The sequence below is a fragment of the Rutidosis leptorrhynchoides genome, chromosome 2, assembly GCF_046630445.1.
Source record: "Rutidosis leptorrhynchoides isolate AG116_Rl617_1_P2 chromosome 2, CSIRO_AGI_Rlap_v1, whole genome shotgun sequence".
Lineage (NCBI taxonomy): Eukaryota > Viridiplantae > Streptophyta > Magnoliopsida > Asterales > Asteraceae > Rutidosis > Rutidosis leptorrhynchoides.
Genome location: NC_092334.1, coordinates 16,923,928 through 16,944,334, shown reverse-complemented (window position 1 = coordinate 16,944,334; position 20,407 = coordinate 16,923,928). Strand labels below are relative to the sequence as shown.

General features: G+C 34.8%; 1 protein-coding gene across 1 annotated transcript; it reads right to left on the bottom strand.

Moving 5' to 3' along the window:
* Positions 1-16,059: 16,059 nt before the first annotated feature.
* On the bottom strand, positions 16,060-20,226 carry LOC139894282 (disease resistance protein RUN1-like). The gene is made up of 3 exons (XM_071877501.1): positions 20,187-20,226; positions 17,413-18,508; positions 16,060-17,338 (listed from the first exon to the last, which is right to left on the bottom strand). Exons 1-3 carry the CDS (start codon positions 20,222-20,224, stop codon positions 17,267-17,269), a joined length of 1,206 nt encoding a protein of 401 aa, XP_071733602.1. The 5' UTR covers positions 20,225-20,226; the 3' UTR covers positions 16,060-17,266.
* Positions 20,227-20,407: the final 181 nt, after the last annotated feature.

The window sequence follows — 20,407 nt, the reverse complement described above, 5'->3', positions numbered from 1 at the left end:
AGCTTTTAGATGTATGTGCTATTGGTATATACACTCTAATGATCAGCTCTTAGCAGCCCATGTGATTCACCTAACACATGTGGGAACCATCATTTGGAAACTAGCATGAAATATCTCATAAAATTACAAAAATATGAGTAATCATTCATGACTTATTTACATGAAAACAAAATTACATATCCTTTATATCTAATCCATACACCAACGACCAAAAACACCTACAGACACTTTCATTCTTCAATTTTCTTCATCTAATTGATCTCTCTCAAGTTCTATCTTCAAATTCTAAGTGTTCTTCATAAATTCTAAAAGTTCTAGTTTCATAAAATCAAGAATACTTCCAAGATTGCAAGTTTACTTCCAAGTTTTCTAAATCCATTCCAAGTAATCATCCAAGAACAAGAAATCTTTGTTACTTACAGTAGGTTATCTTTCTAATACAAGGTAATAATCATATTCAAACTTTAATTCAATTTCTATAACTATAACAATCTTATTTCGAGTGGAAATCTTACTTGAAATTGTTTTCGTGTCATGATTCTGCTTCAAGAACTTTCAAGCCATCCAAGGATCCTTTGAAGCTAGACCTATTTTTCTCATTTCCAGTAGGTTTATCCAAGGAACTTGAGGTAGTAATGATGTTCATAACATCATTCGATTCATACATATAAAGCTATCTTATTCGAAGGTTTAAACTTGCAATCACTAGAACATAGTTTAGTTAATTCTAAACTTGTTCGCAAATAAAAGTTAATCCTTCTAACTTGACTTTTAAAATCAACTAAACACATGTTCTATATCTATATGATATGCTAACTTAATGATTTAAAACCTGGAAACACGAAAAAACACCGTAAAATCGGATTTACGCCGTCGTAGTAACACCGCGGGCTGTTTTGGGTTAGTTAATTAAAAACTATGATAAACTTTGATTTAAAAGTTGTTATTCTGGGAAAATAATTTTTATTATGAACATGAAACTATATCCAAAAATTATGGTTAAACTCAAAGTGGAAGTATGTTTTCTAAAATGGTCATCTAGACGTCGTTCTTTCGACTGAAATGACTACCTTTACAAAAACGACTTGTAACTTATTTTTCCGACTATAAACCTATACTTTTTCTGTTTAGATTCATAAAATAGAGTTCAATATGAAACCATAGCAATTTGATTCACTCAAAACGGATTTAAAATGAAGAAGTTATGGGTAAAACAAGATTGAATAATTTTTCTCATTTTAGCTACGTGAAAATTGGTAACAAATCTATTCCAACCATAACTTAATCAACTTGTATTGTATATTATGTAATCTTGAGATACCATAGACACGTATACAATGTTTCGACCTATCATGTCGACACATCTATATATATTTCGGAACAACCATAGACACTCTATATGTGAATGTTGGAGTTAGCTATACAGGGTTGAGGTTGATTCCAAAATATATATAGTTTGAGTTGTGATCAATACTGAGATACGTATACACTGGGTCGTGGATTGATTCAAGATAATATTTATCGATTTATTTCTGTACATCTAACTGTGGACAACTAGTTGTAGGTTACTAACGAGGACAGCTGACTTAATAAACTTAAAACATCAAAATATATTAAAAGTGTTGTAAATATATTTTGAACATACTTTGATATATATGTATATATTGTTATAGGTTCGTGAATCAACCAGTGGCCAAGTCTTACTTCCCGACGAAGTAAAAATCTGTGAAAGTGAGTTATAGTCCCACTTTTAAAATCTAATATTTTTGGGATGAGAATACATGCAGGTTTTATAAATGATTTACAAAATAGACACAAGTACGTGAAACTACATTCTATGGTTGAATTTTCAAAATCGAATATGCCCCTTTTTATTAAGTCTGGTAATCTAAGAATTAGGGAACAGACACCCTAATTGACGCGAATCCTAAAGATAGATCTATTGGGCCTAACAAACCCCATCCAAAGTACCGGATGCTTTAGTACTTCGAAATTTATATCATATCCGAAGGGTGTCCCGGAATGATGGAGATATTCTTATATATGCATCTTGTTAATGTCGATTACCAGGTGTTCACCATATGAATGATTTTTATCTCTATGTATGGGATGTGTATTGAAATATGAAATCTTGTGGTCTATTGTTACGATTTGATATATATAGGTTAAACCTATAACTCACCAACATTTTTGTTGACGTTTAAAGCATGTTTATTCTCAGGTGAATACTAAGAGCTTCCGCTGTTGCATACTAAAATAAGGACAAGATTTGGAGTCCATGTTTGTATGATATTGTGTAAAAACTGCATTCAAGAAACTGATTTCGATGTAACATATTTGTATTGTAAACCATTATGTAATGGTCGTGTGTAAACAGGATATTTTAGATTATCATTATTTGATAATCTACGTAAAGCTTTTTAAACCTTTATTTATGAAATAAAGGTTATGGTTTGTTTTAAAAATGAATGCAGTCTTTGAAAAACGTCTCATATAGAGGTCAAAACCTCGCAACGAAATCAATTAATATGAAACGTTTTTAATCAATAAGAACGGGACATTTCATATTACTTGGAGTCATTCATGACATATTTCAAAAGACGTTGCATTCGAGTCGTTGAGTTCATCAAGATTATTATTAAGTCAATTATAGTTGGATATATTATGAAATGGTATGCATGCTGTCAACTTTCGATGTAATGAAAGTTTGTCTTTTAAAAACGAATGCAGTGTTTGTAAAATGTATCATATAGAGGTCAAGTACCTCGCGATGTAACCAAATATAATGTATTCTCCAGATAGATTAGGACGGGTCGTTAGACAACTGCCCGGTCTACCTAAAGGAGTTGAAAGAAAAGAGGGATGCAGGGCAAACCTCAGGTAATGTATACATGGTATACGTTGAGCTAAGTATTACTTCTTCTAATACGTGGGTATTAGACACGGGATGTGGAACTCATATCTGCAATTCTTTGCAGGGGTTCAAAAGAAGTAATCAAGATGCGGGAACAACAAGTCTCTTCATGGGAAATGGTGCAAAGGTGCACGTAGAAGCTCATGGAGACTTTGTTTTGAAGCTACAAACAGGTTTGGAGCTTATTTTGAAAAATATTTTGTATGCTCCTGATTTGACGCGAAACATTATTTCAATATCCCGTTTAAGACAATATGGTTTTGATCTTAATTTTATTAATGATGATATCTATGTTTCTTTAAATAATGTGTTCTATTTTAAGGCTTCGCCTTTGAATGACATTTATGAATTGGTTCATGATGACACATCATACAATAGCTCAATATTCCATGCAAACACTAAGAAACTCAAATAGAATTTGAGTGATTCCTACTTATGGCATTGTCGCCTTGGTTACATAAACAAGAACCGAATACATACACTTCAAAAGAATGGTCTTTTGAAATCAAGTGAACTAGGCTCATTTGATGTATGTGAATCTTGTTTACAAGGCAAAATGACTAAAGCACCTTTCAAAGAGACTTATGAAAGGGCTAAAGACTTATTAGGATTAATACATTTGGATGTATGTGGACCCTTTAAGCCCATGACTAGGAATGGTGAAAGATACTTCGTTACTTTCATTGATGACTTCAGTCGTTTCGGATATGTCTACTTGTTAAGACACAAGGACGAAACTTTTAAGGCATTTAAAGAATATCAAAACGAAGTACAAAATCAACTCAACAAGACAATCAAGGTACTTCATACCGATAGAGGAGGTGAATACCTAAGCGATGCTTTCCAAGATCATCTTAAGAGTTGTGGGATTATCTCGCAACTTACTCCTCCTGGAACACCCCAACTTAATGGAGTATCCGAAAGGAGGAACCGAACCCTAATGGATATGGTTTGATCTATGATGGCAAGGCTCGTTACCTCTATCATTTTAGGGTTATTGTCTAAGCTCCGCGGCTCGTATTCTAAATATGGCCCCAACCAAGAAAGTGGAACGAACTCCTTATGAGATGTGGTTTGGAAAACCTCCTTCTCTATTATACTTGAAAGTATGGGGATGTGAAACTTATCCTAAACGTTTCGTTGCTAATAAGCTGAATGCTCGATCCACGAAGTGTATCTTCATAGGATATCCCATGGATGATATGGGATACTATTTCTATGATCCAACCGAGCAAAATGTATTTGTTGCTCGAAAGGCGGAATTCCTTAAAACTAAGTTCTTTATGGAAGGTAATAGTGAAAGGAAGATAGATCTCGAAGAGATTCAAGATCAAGTAGATGATACACAATTGGTTGACAGTAGCACTCAACATGAAAATGTTGAGAATGATCACATGGGTGATCAAAGTATACAAAACGTTCATAGATCTGGTAGAATTAGTAATCCTCCTGAGAGATATGGCTTTCTCATGGATGGTTGCTACGTGGTTGATTTGGATGAACCAATAAACTACCAAGATGCTTTATCAAGGACTAATAAAGATAAATGGCAGGAAGCCATGAACGCAGAGATGCAATCCATGTATGATAACCAAGTTTGGGAATTGGTTGTACAACCTACTAACTCTAAGTTAGTTGATTGTAAATGGCTTTTCAAGAAGAAAACTGACATGCATGAAAACTTGGATACATACAAAGCTAGACTTGTAGCAAAAGGTTTCACTCAAACTCAAGGGGTTGAGTATGATGAAACTTTTTCGCCTGTGGCAATGCTTAAGTCTATTAGGATATTATTTTCCATTGCTGCCCATTATGATTATGAAATACGGAAAATGGATGTCAAGACCACTTTCCTAAATGGATATCTTGAGGAAGATGTCTATATGGTTCAGACCGAAGGTTTTGTTGATCCAAAATATCCTAACAAAGTATGCAAGTTAAAGAAGTCAATCTACGGATTGAAACAAGCATCTAGAATGTGAAATCATCGTTTTAATGAGGAGGCCAAGAAATTTGGCTTCATTAAAAATGGTGATGAAGCTTGTGTATACAAGAAAGCTAGTGGGAGCACTATCATGTTCCTTGTATTATATGTGGAAGATATATTACTATTTGGAAATGATATTCTGATAATGCAAGGTGTCAAAACTTGGCTAAGTAAATGCTTCTCCATTAAGGATCTTGGAGAAGCACAATACGCTTTGGGGATTGGGATCTACAGGGATAGATCCAAGAAATTGATAGGTTTGAATCAAAGTGCATACATTGAAAATGTCTTGAAAAGGTTCAAGATGGAGAACTCTAAGAAAGGTTTGGTACCTATTCAAAGAGGAACACTTCTCAGTTCATCTCAGTGCCCCACCACAAAAGATGAACAAGAGAGAATGAAGAATGTCCCATACGCGTCTGCTATTGGGTCAATCATGTATGCAATGATATGCACTAAACCGGATGTGTCATGCGCTCTAAGCTTGACAAGTAGATACCAGAATAACCCTGTAAGCAATCATTGGATTGCGATTAAAAGTATATTGAAATACCTTAGGAGGACTAAGGATATGTTTCTAATATACGGGTCTGGTGAGGAGGAACTCGCAGTAAAAGGTTACGTGGACGCGAGCTTCCAAACTGATCGAGATGATTCTCGATCACAATCCAGTTTTGTCTTCATGTTAAATGGAGGTGCGGTCTCTTGGAAGAGTTTAAAACAGGATGTTGTTGCACTATCCACTACAGAGTCAGAGTACATTGCCGCCTCATTGGCAGCGCAGGAAGCTGCATGGATAAAGAAATTCATCGACGACTTAGGAGTGGTCCCTTCCATTCATAACCCTCTTGAGATCTTTTGTGACAACGAGGGTACGATTGCTCAAATCAAGGAACCTCGTGCTCACCAAAAGACCCGTCACATTGAGCGGAGATTCAACGACATAGGGATGAAGTTAAAAAGGGAAAGATATGTATTCGCAAAGTTCACACATATCTTAATATAGCGGATCCACTCACGAAGCTCTTACATGGGGCAAAACATGAGGGACATGTTTGTGCAGTAGGGCTTCGATATTCTAGTGATTGGTCATGATCTGTTTTAAGTATTGTAACAGAACAAAGTGGTTCAAACTCATTAATATAACTATGGTGTTAATTTATTTGAGTCAAGTTCCTATTTTGCATATTTTATCCATGAATAAGCTATTGTTCTAAATTTCGTAGTTGATCACATTTGTGGGAACAAGTGTGAGGTTTAGACTATTATGAACTTGGATTGGTATACATTCAGGTTGAATGTAGGGCAAGGTTGCTACCAAGGTTCATAGATATTTGTGAGATATAAATATTGGAAGACCCGCTCTCAAGATTTACTGAACGGAACCTTTGTGGTTGATCACATGTAATCTTGAGTAAAGGCGAATGTCATTGTATCCTCTGACCTGAGATACATATTGGGTTCGAATATTTACCAAGTATTGTGCCTTGATTCTTTCCTTCGCTATTCTGAAATATGGTAGTTCATAAGGAAGTGCTCAGGTATGATACAAGGTATATATTTAGGGCGTATGTAGTCAAGATGGAATTTGTCCCTCTTATTCATTGAGAGTCAGATGTCTAAAGCCTGATAAAGTTAAATATAGAAGAGAGTGATCACTCTGTATCTCTTGCATTTAACATGACATCTAGGACAAAAGGATGTAATGAAAGATTCACCTATTCATGTTCGAGTTAGGATCTTGAAAGGGATGATGCTATTGAATGGCACAAAGTCATAACACATTGAGGGTGATGGACGGTCGTTAGGTGGTATCCATCACTTGCATTAATTTCTTATGTTTCTCGTGTAAGTGGGAGATTGAAGGTATTTCGTATGCCCGAAAGACATATTAAATTAATGTGGCGAATATGTTTTGATCCAAGTCGGGTCATACCCAATAACAAGCTTATCGACACCTTATTCGTATTTGATCTTAAGCGATTGGTTCACTGATCAAACTACACGACACTTGAATTATAAGAAAAATGGTTTTCTTAAATTACTTGATATGTATATATAAATTATGGAATAATTTATATATAAATGATTTAATTATTTATAGGTTAAATAATTATTTATTTTATCTTACATTTTATAAATTGGTTTTATAAAATAATGTATACATAAAAATAATGTGCAAGTATTATAAATTTATTTATAAAAGTTTACTTTTATAAATTTGAATTTGTAATAAAGTAAGTGGCATGGGAGAAATGGATTTGCATGCATTTTGATTGGTCAAAGGTGAAAGTACTTCTCTTTCCATGTGCATGTGTATTTAACCCATCAAAAGAGCACACTTACACATACATTAATCATATCAAGTTACTTGCAACTTTCTCTCTCAATTCTCCCATTTTTGGCCGAATTTTAGAGGAAGAAGAAAGAGGTTTTCTTTGGTTTTTGCAAGGTAATTCAAGTGAGAAAAATCCTAACCAAATCAAGGTGGTGTTGGTCATAAAAGCTTGGGGTATTACTTGCTTAAGGCTTCAAGTTAGAAGTTGTCATTTCCATCATCTTCATCATCACCTTTTCGAATTAACCCTCAACAAGCTTGAGAAGGTATAATCTCTAAACCCACTTTTAGTTTGTATGCATATTTCACAACTTGATCCGATTTGGAATTTAACTTTAATCGGTTAAAGTATAACATGTTTGTAATCGGTTTTACACGCTTCCGCAAAGTTAATTTCTTAAATGGGTTTAAGTATTTTGAAACATGTTAAATCCCAACACGTTGGTTTCGGAGTAGTTATTTGTCAGAGATGTTGATGGTATAACTTCTTTCTTAATATTATGTAAAGTAATTGTTGCTATTTATATTCATTTTATGTACTTATAGTTTTTTTTTTTTTTTTTTAATTATTGTAGGTGTAACGAGTTATTATTGAGATTTAGGGAACTGTGATCGTGTATGCATCTATTGTTCAACAACGTTTTGATTTGACGAGCAGGTTAAAGTATAAATGATATCAATAAGGTATTGGAGGCAAACATTTATCGCACTTGGATCGATTGCAAACTGAGGACGAATGCACCTACTGCATGTACCGCATACTGTTGTATTCTGTTGGATCCCTATATGTAAGTATTACAATGCTATAAATAAAATTATATAACTATTTTGTTGGCTCATAAGTGTTTTGTAAGTGGTTGGACAATAAAATTGAAAAATAATGATAGAAACTCATAGTCCTGACTATCTAGACAATAGACCTATTTGAGCCTATAAATGTCATAACAATATAAGAGTTAATATAAGCATATCCCGTATATCCATTTAAGTTAATTTGAACATTTTGATGCCTTGAAAATCACTTTTTAATACATTCAAGTTTACTGCTGCTGGGATTTAGGCCTTTTTTGCATCATTAGATCATATATGGGTTATAACTGCTACTGCTATTTAGATTTGTGTGATTTTTATATTTGCATAGTTGTTATGGGTCATAATTGTATACGATCCATTGATTATTACTTATTTTGACCCATCTCAGTATATAAAGTTTTAAGAAGCAGAAGTCATATGTTACTTATTTTGACCCATTTCAGTTGACTATTTGTTACTTTAAGAAAAAGAGGTTGACTATTACTTATTTTCACTGTTGGTTGATCAAAAATCACAGCATAAATGATAGAAACTCGTGATTCTAACTATTTGAACACTTCACCTTTTTAGGCCAGTAAGTGTCAAAATAAATAACAGTCAATATAGGACTTTAAGAATAGTCAAAATAAATTACAGTGAATGTGGGCATGTCTTATATATCAATTTAAGCAGATTTAGAGTTTTCAAAATTAGTTTTAACCCATATATTGTTACTTATCTTGACCCATATCAATATGTAAAGTTTTAAAAAACAAAAGTTGAGTGCTACTAATTTTAACCCAATTCAGCTGACTATAACTTAGTTTGACCCATTTCAGTTACTTAGACACATTGACTGTTACTTATTTTGAACCATTTCAGTTGAAACAAGAAATTAAAATTCATTTACATTTGTACTTATGGATTATGTACATAAAATAAGTTATACCCAAACTGCATTGGGTATTATACCAATGAGCAGGGTGTTATTTATACCCAAACTCATTGTACATAAACAAATGAGCAGGGTGTTATTTATACCCAAACTGCAGATACTTCATAACATCAAATGACATAAATAATAGGTAGGACATAAAGTAAATGGAAAACAAACTTTAAAAAAGAGTTCCTTTTTTATTAATCAATCACAATGTCATAGCAAGACTGATTGCAACAAGCAATATAGTTCATAACATCAAGTTGGAACAAAACACTAGGAAAGAGCAAAACAGTAATTGACGATTCCTATCAATTATGACGATTCAAATTTCTTTGATTTAGTGCTTTATGTTTTGTAATCAATCTATGTATGAACTATAATTTATCAAAGTTTTACTAATGTGTGTTGTTTACAAAAACATATTTTACTAATTCAACCACCAAAGTACTATTCACACTTTTCATATAAGAACGTTATTATATATATAAGTTTAAAAACAAAAAATGATAGCAGATGAGTTCCCGTGCAACGCACGGGCTCATAAAAATCCATTGTTCATTGTTCGTTGAATTCTACTAAAGCAAAATTAGTAATTAAACGCCAACAATACTTTTAACAATACTCATCAATTATAGTTAACTCATACAAAAATTTAAGGAACAAAAAAATAGCCGGATCTATCCTCGTGCAACGCACGGGTTCATAGATATAGTCTTATTTAGAAAAGAGGTGGATCCAGTCATTAACTCACTGTTTTAGATTGATTTTTTTCATTTTTTCTTTTCTAACATCTATAATAATTTAGTTTTTTATATTTTAAAACTAAATCAAAAAGTACATATATTTTGGAAACACAAATTTTATTTTATCCGAAAAAATAACGTTTATAAGTGATTCAGGACCAACATATACAATTGATATAACGAATCCAAAACGTGGCTCTAGCTAAACTAAACGAACCTAAATAGAACGGCATCACCAAAAAGGTGATGACAAGTTTAACTAGAAAGTAAAACAAGGCTAAAACTATAGCATATGGAAACAAAATACCAACTATACTAAATTACAAATAAATAAACGACGGTGGCCGGGAGAACGCCAACCAACATTGCAACAATACAACAAAACCGAAACCGTCGATCACCCACCGAAGAACCGACAAGCACCATCCAAACACACCTCACACTCCAACACTAAACAAGAGAACGTCGCAGAGAGGAATCGGGGCAAAAGGGTTTTAACTAGGATTAGGGATGGCAATGGGCGGAAAAAAACCCGTGACCCGCGGGTACCCGTGCCCGTGACGGGCGGGTAATTATGAAAAAATGTACCCGCGGGCACGGGTCGGGTAAAATTTTGTACCCGTTGGCGGGTCGCGGGCGGGTCACGTGTATTTGATACCCGTCGCGGGTAAAACCTGACCCGTCAATCTGTGATGCCCGTTTGAGTTACCCGTGGGTATACCCGTTTACCCGCATATTACTTAATTATATATTATATTATTTAATTTTTTAACGTAATTTTCAAAATTATTCGCGGGTTTACCCGTGGGTAGAGGGTATCCGTGACTAAAAATTAGTAAACAATGCACATTTTGTAAACCCGCGGGTTACCCGTGGGTCACGGGTACCCGCGGGTCGCGGGTACGGGTAGAAAAATTTACCCGTTGGCGGGTAAACGGGTACCCACGGGTAAGAAAAAATCTTGGCGGGCGGGTCGCGGGTATTAAAGACACGTGCCCGTCGCCCGCGGGTGTCATCCCTAATATTCTACATACCAACTTTTGAAAAAAAAAATGATACGCATCGACTATAACAAGGATTTTAGGAGTAGTGATCCGATAACTAATATTTAAAGTCGTACACAATCATATATGCTTTATGGTGTTGTATAATTCAAAACTATAAAACATGTTTAGTTTATGGCAAAAAATTAGCTATATACAATCAACACCCATTTAATATTCCTGCATATTACAACCGATATTACAACGGAAAGTATCTAAATTACATTACACTAATTAATATTTTCAATATTGATTGAATATTAGATACTCCTAAAGATAGAACCGTCACGTTAAAGTAAGATACTTGAATACTCTTAAAGTATACCCTCGTGTGTTTCTTATGTGAGAATAACGAAATTAGTTAATGGTGAACTGGACTGACTCCCCACATAATTATGGTAACTATGGATATACCCCAAACTGAAAAAACTTTTTGACCCAGTTAGTAATTTTGGACATATCAGAGTAGGGATGAGATCGGTACAGGTACCGTACCGAACCGTACCGAAACCGAAAGTACCGATACCGAAATTGTCCAAAATCAAGAACCGAATACCGAACCGAATTTAGAAAATCGTACCGGTTCGGTATCGGTTCGGTACCAGTACCGGTACAGGTATTTTCGGTATTAGTACCGAATGGAACCGAAAATTCTACCTTCATTGACTAATTTGAAAGATGTCTTCACATTCCAAAGAAATCAAGAGAAAAGTAGAGACATTTTGATATTTACCAAAATATTTTATTCATTATATATCTATATCAACTAAATGAACTTACAATTTATAGTATTGAAAAGAAGCTACTGTAAATCTAAACGTGCTCCTATCACTAAACAATTAAATGAAGTAAATTAGTAATGCCAGGATAAAGTGGAAATGTGGGATAACATATAGACCTGCATGTATGATCCATAATGTAATCATGGGACATGCTTAATAAAAATACGTATGAAGCTTGTTGACTGATGGAACGTGGACTGTTTGATACATATAATGAGTAAACTACACAAATCCAAACCGTATCAAACGTTAAAGAACGTCAAGTAACGTTAACTAACGTCAAGTAACGTTAACTAAAGTCAAGTAACGTCAAGTAACGTTAACTAACGTCAAGTAACGTCAAGTAACGTTAAGTTACGTCAAGTAACGTTAAGTAACATTAAGTAACGTCAAGTAACGTTAAGTAACGTCAAGTAACGTTAAGTAACGTCAAATAATGTTATCATGTAACGTTAACTAACGTCAAGTAACGTTAACTAACGTCAAGTAACGTCAAGTAACGTGAAGTAACGTTAAGTAACGTCAAGTAACGTTAAGTTATGTGAAGTTACGTCAAGTAACGTTAAGTAACGTTAAGTTACGTCAAGTGACGTGAAGTAACGTCAAGTAACGTTAACTAACGTCAAGTAACGTCAAGTAACGTCAACTAACGTCAATTAACGTTAAGTAACGTCAAGTAACGTCAAGTAACGTTAAGTAACGTGAAGTTACATCAAGTAACGTTAAGTAACGTCAAATAACGTTAACTAACGTCAAGTAACGTTAACTAACGTCAAGTAACGTTAAGTAACGTCAAGTAACGTTAACTAACGTGAAGTTACATCAAGTAACGTTAAGTAACGTCATGTAACGTTAACTCACATCAAGATTAGCTTTTTCTTCTTTTACGTAATTTCAGAATTCTCTTTTTTTTTACTTTGAGCTTTTTCGCCAGGTTTCATTCTCTTTCTTTTTTGATTGGATGATGGAAAAACCAGCAAGCTAACTAACGTCAACTAACGTCAAGTAACGTTAAGTAACGTCAAGTAACGTTAAGTAACGTAAAGTAACGTGAAGTAACGTTAAGTAACGTCAAGTTACGTGAAGTTACGTCAAGTAACGTCAAGTGACGTCAAGTAACGTCAAGTAACGTCAAGTAACGTTCAGTTACGTTAACGTCAAGTAACGTTAAGTTACGTCAAGTAACGTCAAGTGACATCAAGTAACGTTAAGTTATGTCAAGTAACGTTAAGTAACGTCAAGTAACATTAGGTCACGTCAAGTAACGTTAAGTAACATCAAGTAACGTTAAGTAAAGTTAACTAACGTCAAGTAACGTTAACTAAGGTCAAGTAACGTTAACTGACGTCACCTAACGTCAAGTAACATTAACTAACGTCAAGTAACGTCAAGTAAGGTCAAGTAACGTCAAGTAACGTTAAGTAACGTCAAGTAACGTTAAGTAACGTGAAGTTACATCAAGTAACGTGAAGTTACATCATGTAACGTTAACTAACGTCAAGTAACGTTAACTAACGTCAAGTAACGTTAACTAACGTCAAGTAACGTTAAGTTACGTCAAGTAACGTTAAGTAACTTCAAGTAACGTGAAGTAACGTTCAGTAACGTCAAGTAACGTTAAGTTACGTGAAGTAACGTTAAGTAACATTAAGTAACGTCAAGTAACGTTAAGTAACACGTCAAGTTACGTCAAGTAACGTTAAGTAACGTTAAGTTAAGAAACGTTAAGTTAAGAAATGTTAAGTAATGTTAACTTACGTCAAGTAACGTCAAATAACATCAAGTAACGTCAAGTAACGTCAAGTAACGTCAAGTAACGTCAAGTAACATCAAGTAACATCAAGTAACGTTAAGTAACATCAAGTAACATGAAGTTACATCAAGTAACGTCAAGTAACGTTAATTAACGTCAAGTAACGTTAACTAACGTTAACTAACGTCAACTAACGCTAAGTAACGTTAAGTACCGTCAAGTAACGTTATGTTACGTTAAGTAACATCAAGTAACGTTAAGTTATGTCAAGTAACGTTAAGTAACGTCAAGTAACGTCAAGTAACATTAGGTCACGTCAAGTAACGTTAAGTAACGTCAAGTAACGTTAACTAACGTCAAGTAACGTCAAGTAATGTCAAGTAACGTCAAGTAACGTCAAGTAACATTAGGTCACGTCAAATAACGTTAAGTAACGTCAAGTAACGTTAAGTAACGTCAAGTACCGTTAACTAAAGTCAAGTAACGTTAACTAACGTCAAGTAACGTCAAGTTACGTGAAGTAACGTTAAGTTACGTCAATTAACTTTAAGTGACGTTAAGTAACGTGAAGTAACGTTAAGTAACGTGAAGTAACGTTAAGTAACGTTAAGTAACGTCAAGTAACGTCAAGTAACGTTAAGTAACGTCAAGTAACGTGAAGTAACGTCAACTAACGTCAAGTAACGTCAAGTAACGTTAAGTAACGTTAGGTTACGTCAAGTAACGTTAAGTAAAGTTAAGTAACGTGAAGTAAAGTTAAGTAACGTTAAGTTACGTCAAGTAACGTGAAGTAACGTCAAGTAACGTCAAGTAACGTTATGTAACGTCAAGTAACGTCAAGTAACATTAGGTCACGTCAAGTAACGTTAAGTTAAGAAACGTTAAGTAACGTTAACTTAACGTTAAGTAACGTTAAGTTACGTCAAGTAACGTGAAGTAACATTAAATAACGTGAAGTAACGTTAAGTAACGTTAAGTTACGTCAAGTAACGTGAAGTAACGTCAAGTAACGTTAAGTAACATCAAGTAACGTTAAGTTACATCAAGTAACGTTAAGTAACGTCAAGTAACGTTAAGTAACGTCAAGTAACGTTAACTAACGTCAACTAGTGTTAACTAACATCAAGTAACGTTAACTAACGACAAGTAACGTCAAGTAACGTTAAGTTACGTCAAGTAACTTTAAGTAACGTTAAGTTACATCAAGTACGTTAAGTAACATCATGTAACGTTAACTAACGTCAACTAACGTCAAGTAACGTTAAGTTACGTCAAGTAACGTTAAGTAACGTCAAGTAACGTGAAGTAACGTCAAGTAACGTTAAATTACGTGAAGTAACGTCAAGTAACGTTAAATTACGTGAAGTAACGTTAAGTAACATTAAGTAACGTCAAGTAACGTCAAGTAACGTCAAGTAACGTTAAGTAACGTTAAGTTACGTCAAGTAATGTCAAGTAACGTCAAGTAACGTCAAGTCGAGTCAAGTAACGTCAAGTAACGTCAAGTAACGTCAAGTCGAGTCAAGTAACGTCAAGTAACATCAAGTAACGTCAAGTAACGTTAAGTAACATCAAGTATAGGGATGGCCGTGGGCGGAAAAAAATCCGTGACCCGCGGGTACCCGTGCCCGTGACAAGCGGGTAATTATGAAAAAATGTACCCGCGGGCACGGGTCGGGTAAAATTTTGTACCCGTTGGCGGGTCGCGGGCGGGTCGCGGGTATTTGATACCCGTCGCTGGTAAAACCCGACCCGTCAATCTGTGATGCCCGTTTGAGTTACCCGTGGGCATACCCGTTTACCCGCATATATTTACTTAATAATATATTATATTATTTAATTTTTTAACGTAATTTTCAAAATTATTCGCGGGTTTACCCGTGGGTAGAAGGTATCCGTGACTAAAAATTAGTAAAAAATGCACATTTTGTAAACCCGCGGGTTACCCGGGGGTCGCGGGTACGGGTAGAAAAATTTACCCGTTAGCGGGTAAACGGGTACCCGCGGGTAAGAAAAAATCTTGGCGGGCGGGTCGCGGGTATTAAAGACACGTGCCCGACACCCGCAGGTGCCATCCCTAACTAGGATAGAGTCAGTCAACCGGAGCAAGGTGAACGGCTAGAAGCAACTTAGCAACGCGAAACCAAATACCAAAGGGTACTCACCGCTTGGAACCACGAGAAGCATGATAACTGGAGAGTATCCCAACGAGGAAACAAAATTCCGACAAACTCACTCTGACAGACGAAAACCCACATCCCACGACAAAGAAATAAACAAAGAGGGAGGGTGGTCGATATAACGTCGATTTCACCCAAAATATTAAAAAAATTGAATATTTTTTTCCTGGATAACATGTCGTCCAGAAAGAGTCATCCAGGAAAAAAAAGTCAGAAAACTGGCAAAAAAGGCTGATCAGTTTGTCTTTTAGCATACTTGTTTGGACGACCAATGTCGTCCAGAAAAGAGACTACTTATTCTTGTAGTGCCTGAAGATGACGGGAATGATCGTGGAACAATGAAAACCACCGGAGACACACGAGGTGAAGCGGCGGTCGGAGAAAACAAAAAACAAACGACGAGGGCAATGGCATTTAGCTTCTTACGAGTATCTGACTAAACTCAACAATGTCATCAAGAATGGTAAGTGACTAAGTGTCGTTTTTGTTTTCATAGCCTTCTCAATTTGGAGACTTCAAGATCGATCAATTTAATGAGTATCAAATACCATGAAGAAATTTGTATATCAAATATCATAAACTACTGATTCAATCAAACTCAAATTACATAAGATCCAAAAACTACTTCTCACGGGAAGGTAAATATCTAATGAACAAGATGGCTAAACATGATGTAATAGCCAATCTAACATTTACAAAATCAACCAAAAGTATGAGTTTCTGCGAATACAAGAATCTCAAGAACGGTCTATAGATAAGAGAGTAGATAGCAGATGATAACATACAAAAATCGAATACATATAAGCGGAAGAAGGAAAAATGATATCCTTTTATCTAAAATACGTATATCTCCAACATAAGCATTCTAGTCCTTTATCTTCACTAAAGGACAGATCAAGTCCCTTAACTTAGCTGACTTCCAACTGCTATACACAAAAGTCTTCCTCCTTAAATTTCTTCCACCAACTCAGCTAAATCATCGCTCCACATATGAACAAACAAGTCATTCAAGTTAGAAAAACATATATATGCTATGCAGAAACTAAAATTGAAAGTTTGAAGCCATATCACCTTTTTTATCAGCTTATTTGTTGGTCATGAAATTTATCTTAAATCGATGTGAGATTGGGTTGCACCCAATTGGTTGGAGGTCCAACACTTATGATCTCAACATGTCCACACTTCTTTCTTACTGCATGAACCACTGTGACAGGGTCTACATCCCCTAAGATGGTTAGCATCTCCTTTTCCATATCAATAGAAAACGACTCAATTCCGCTTAACGCAGCTACTGCCTTCATCACCTTAGACTTCATTTTTGGATCAAAACTCAGACTCACTCTCAGCACAAACACCTGAAATGATGAGAATCAGAGTAGTTATTAAAATGACTGAGTGTTGAATATTGTTGGCCAAGTTGGTAAATTTGTGTTCGTTTCTTAATGGAAGATGACAAGATGTGAAAGATGACTGTCAAGACTTTCGCTACTCATTTTGGGAAGGAAATCCACTGGCGCCTGAAGTGTACACATTTTGTTAATATTTGCACCGACTTAATTAAAAGAAGAGAATTGTAACTATAAGCTTTCTCTTGCGTTAAAAAGTGGGTAAAACAAGTTTGCCTCCACAACCTTCAGCGTAGACAAACTTTATATATTTCTCCAAACTTATAGAATTCGAAGATTTGTTTCCACAGTTATAAGCATAAAAATGGTATTCCTTCACAATAACATCCAAATGCATACCTGTTTCATATATACGAAATGTATATGCTGTTTTTAACTAGAGTATATTTTAATCATCATAATGTTGAATTGAAGTGTATACCTTATACATCCAGCCAATAGCTTCAATCATGTTGGAAGCCTAGAACGAAAGAAGATGACGGTGTCAATATTAAGTGACAATAGAAAGGCATGAAACTAAAAGCTTAAACATACCTTTCCTATGCTCATTGTCCTATAAGACTCACTGCAAATCCAAACTCTACTCTTTTCGGGGAATGTTGTCAATCCATGACGAACTATGTTTATCCCCATCTGTTGAATGAATCGATGCATCATGAGTTTTTTGTCTGGTGAAACAGAAACAAGATGTCTGTTGATTAAGGTTTTGATCCCAATTGCTGCAGAGTACTCACGTTCCAATATGGTTATCACATTGTCCACGTTTTTGCCAATATAGAAACAAGCAATGTGCAAAAACAACATCTTCTGAGAGTCAAATGGCAGAGACATGTAGCTTCTTATGAGTATATCTTGAATTCGAGAATCAATTTCTTTTTTCAGTAAATTAAAGTGACTAATCCAAGATTGAAAGTTATTGTTCATAAAAAGAGATGATCCCAAGACTTGAAGAGCCAGTGGATTTCCTTCACAATAACGTACTGCCATGAATGCAAGGCGCTCAAAACCCGAAATGGGAATTTTGGATCCAAATGCATGGCTACTGAAAAGCTCCAATGATTCATTATAATTTAATAGTTCCATTTGATACTTTCGACACCTATATGAAGAATCAAACCAATTATCTGTATCATTCCTAGATGTAACTATAATCTTGCTTTGTGCATTAATCTTCCCAGATCCAAGTAATACATAAATCTGGCTACGCTCAACAATGTCATCAAGAACAACAAGTGTCCGTTTTCTTTGCATAACCTCCTGAATTTTAAACGTTCCTCGAGAAACGCCATGTACTTCTCTCCCTTTTCCACCTAAAATATCTTTGAGAAGCTTTTCTTGTAAGTTAAGCAAGTCATTAGCTCCGTTGCACCTACTACCAATGTCTTCTATAAAACTCACATTTTCAAAATACTTCAAACTAGAATTAAAGATATACTTGGCCAATGTTGTCTTGCCACTTCCACCCATGCCACAAATTGCTAAGAATTCATAATTGGGTTGATTTAACCAGGAGGTGATCTCATCGTATCGAGTGTCCATGCCTATTATATTCGGTGGAAGGTGAACATATTTGCGATCTAGTCTACAGTCAATGGTATCAATAATTTTCCTCAAAAAGGCTGCTTCTGACCTGCAAAACACAACGAAAATGAACAAGCTCATGAGATAACATTTTGAGATTCTTTAATGAACTTGAACTTATAAAACTATCACATAGTAATTAGAATTTCAAACATAAAGCAGTATTAAAATGCAAATATATGTTTAGATGTGACTGAAGCTACTAAAACATATCAAATCTCATCTAACTTCTTAACTTTTTTCATATATAAAAAAGGTCAAAATTTATGTAAGTATATTTGATTTCAACCGTTAGACCACTCCTAATCCCAACCATGACATACCGATTGTCACATCATCACTTTTTCACGAGGACTAACTCATGACAAAATTACTCTCACTTTTTCACCAGGACTAACTCATGACAAAATTACTCTCAACCATGATATAATTCCACAAAATACTTATTTTATTTTTTTAAATAAAAATACTCGGTAAAATTAAAATAAATAACATTACACTAAAATAAAATAAAATTAATAAAATTACACTAAAATTAAAAATAAAAAGCATTACATTATTATTATTATTATTATTATTATTATTATTATATTATTATTATTGTTATTATTATTATTATTATTTTTATTACTATTACTTTTTTTTGCGAAAAAAACGAATACTCATATAGAAACGAGGTCGTTTTCTAAAAGAAAACTCTCTCAACAGGAAATACAAAAGGACTAAGGGAAAACGGGATGGCTCGCGTCTAAACAAAAAAACTATCTATAAGCGAACCTCCTTAACATTCTCGGAAAAATACAAACATATTAACCAAACAAAAAACCGAATAATAGACGAAAATACAACGAACGAAAGCAACCGAAGAAAATCAAGACGGACCATACCAATCAACCTCGAGGACCCGCCCTTTCAATTTTCCATTGACCGTCTATTACTATTACTATTATTATTATTTTATTATTGTTATTAATACCTATTTTTAAGACGCACCTCCCGTGTCACCCAAATCCGTCGCTCACACGATGGAGCTTTTTAAACTTTTTTTAAACGAACTTGTATTTTAATATTAGAAATAATAATATTATTTTAATTTATGGAGACTTGTGATTGACTCGCTCACCACTCTCCACTTTTAAACCATTTCCAACTGTGTCTGTGATATCAACGCCAGATTATGCACTTTTTGCAACAAAAGTGAAATGTGTTTGTGACATGGTAATGCCGAAAAGTGAAATGTGGTTTGTGTCAAATATTTGTAGGGTGATGTGGTAAAATCTGATGGAAAATTGGGTGAAAAAAAAAAATGTAAATAATAAATATAAAATATTTCTTGATCATGATTGGTTAAATCCAAATCTCACCTCACGCTCAAACACATATCGTCAAACTCTCGACTAACGCTTGTATGCGTCAATAACTAACGCCACGTTAGTTTCCGTCAAGAATGCCATGTGGATTGACGGATGGTAAGTGACGCAGGATAGGACTGGTCTTACTAGCACAATCATTCACTTGAGACACAATTATCGACTCTGTCACTATTCTTATTGCAACAAGGGAAACTTGTGGTTTGGCAGGTCACATGGACCCCAATTTCTATATTTCTTTTTAACAAAAGTATTGTATAGAAAGTGACAATTAGGTTCCTTAGTTGACAAATTTTGACACTTACACTACATTTTCTAGCGGCCCTAAAATAAAATAAAAGAATAGAAGTATTATACCCCTCAAGAACCAGGCCAGCCAATTCAACAACCTGCATAAGAACCTCTTTCCACAACCTCACATTCTCAACAGTCCACCTTGAACAATTTTTAACTTCGACTGCTTGCTTTTTAACATCAGATGGATTGACATGATAAAAAATGGGTAGAACAAAATGATCACGCGCTTTCCTTTGACCCAAGATCGTCGAAAGTTCATCAAGACACCAAGTGGAAGTTGC

What these genes read in the sequence shown, in the direction of transcription:
- LOC139894282 (XM_071877501.1), bottom strand. Translation starts at nt 20,224, where the DNA reads ATGCAGGTTGTTGAATTGGCTGGCCTGGTTCTTGAGGG. An exon ending in GCTGGCCTGGTTCTTGAGGG is followed by an intron (nt 18,509 to 20,186) that starts GTATAATACTTC and finishes TGTGTTTTGCAG; the next exon opens with GTCAGAAGCAGCCTTTTTGA. An exon ending in GGACAATGAGCATAGGAAAG is followed by an intron (nt 17,339 to 17,412) that starts GTATGTTTAAGC and finishes CTTTCGTTCTAG; the next exon opens with GCTTCCAACATGATTGAAGC.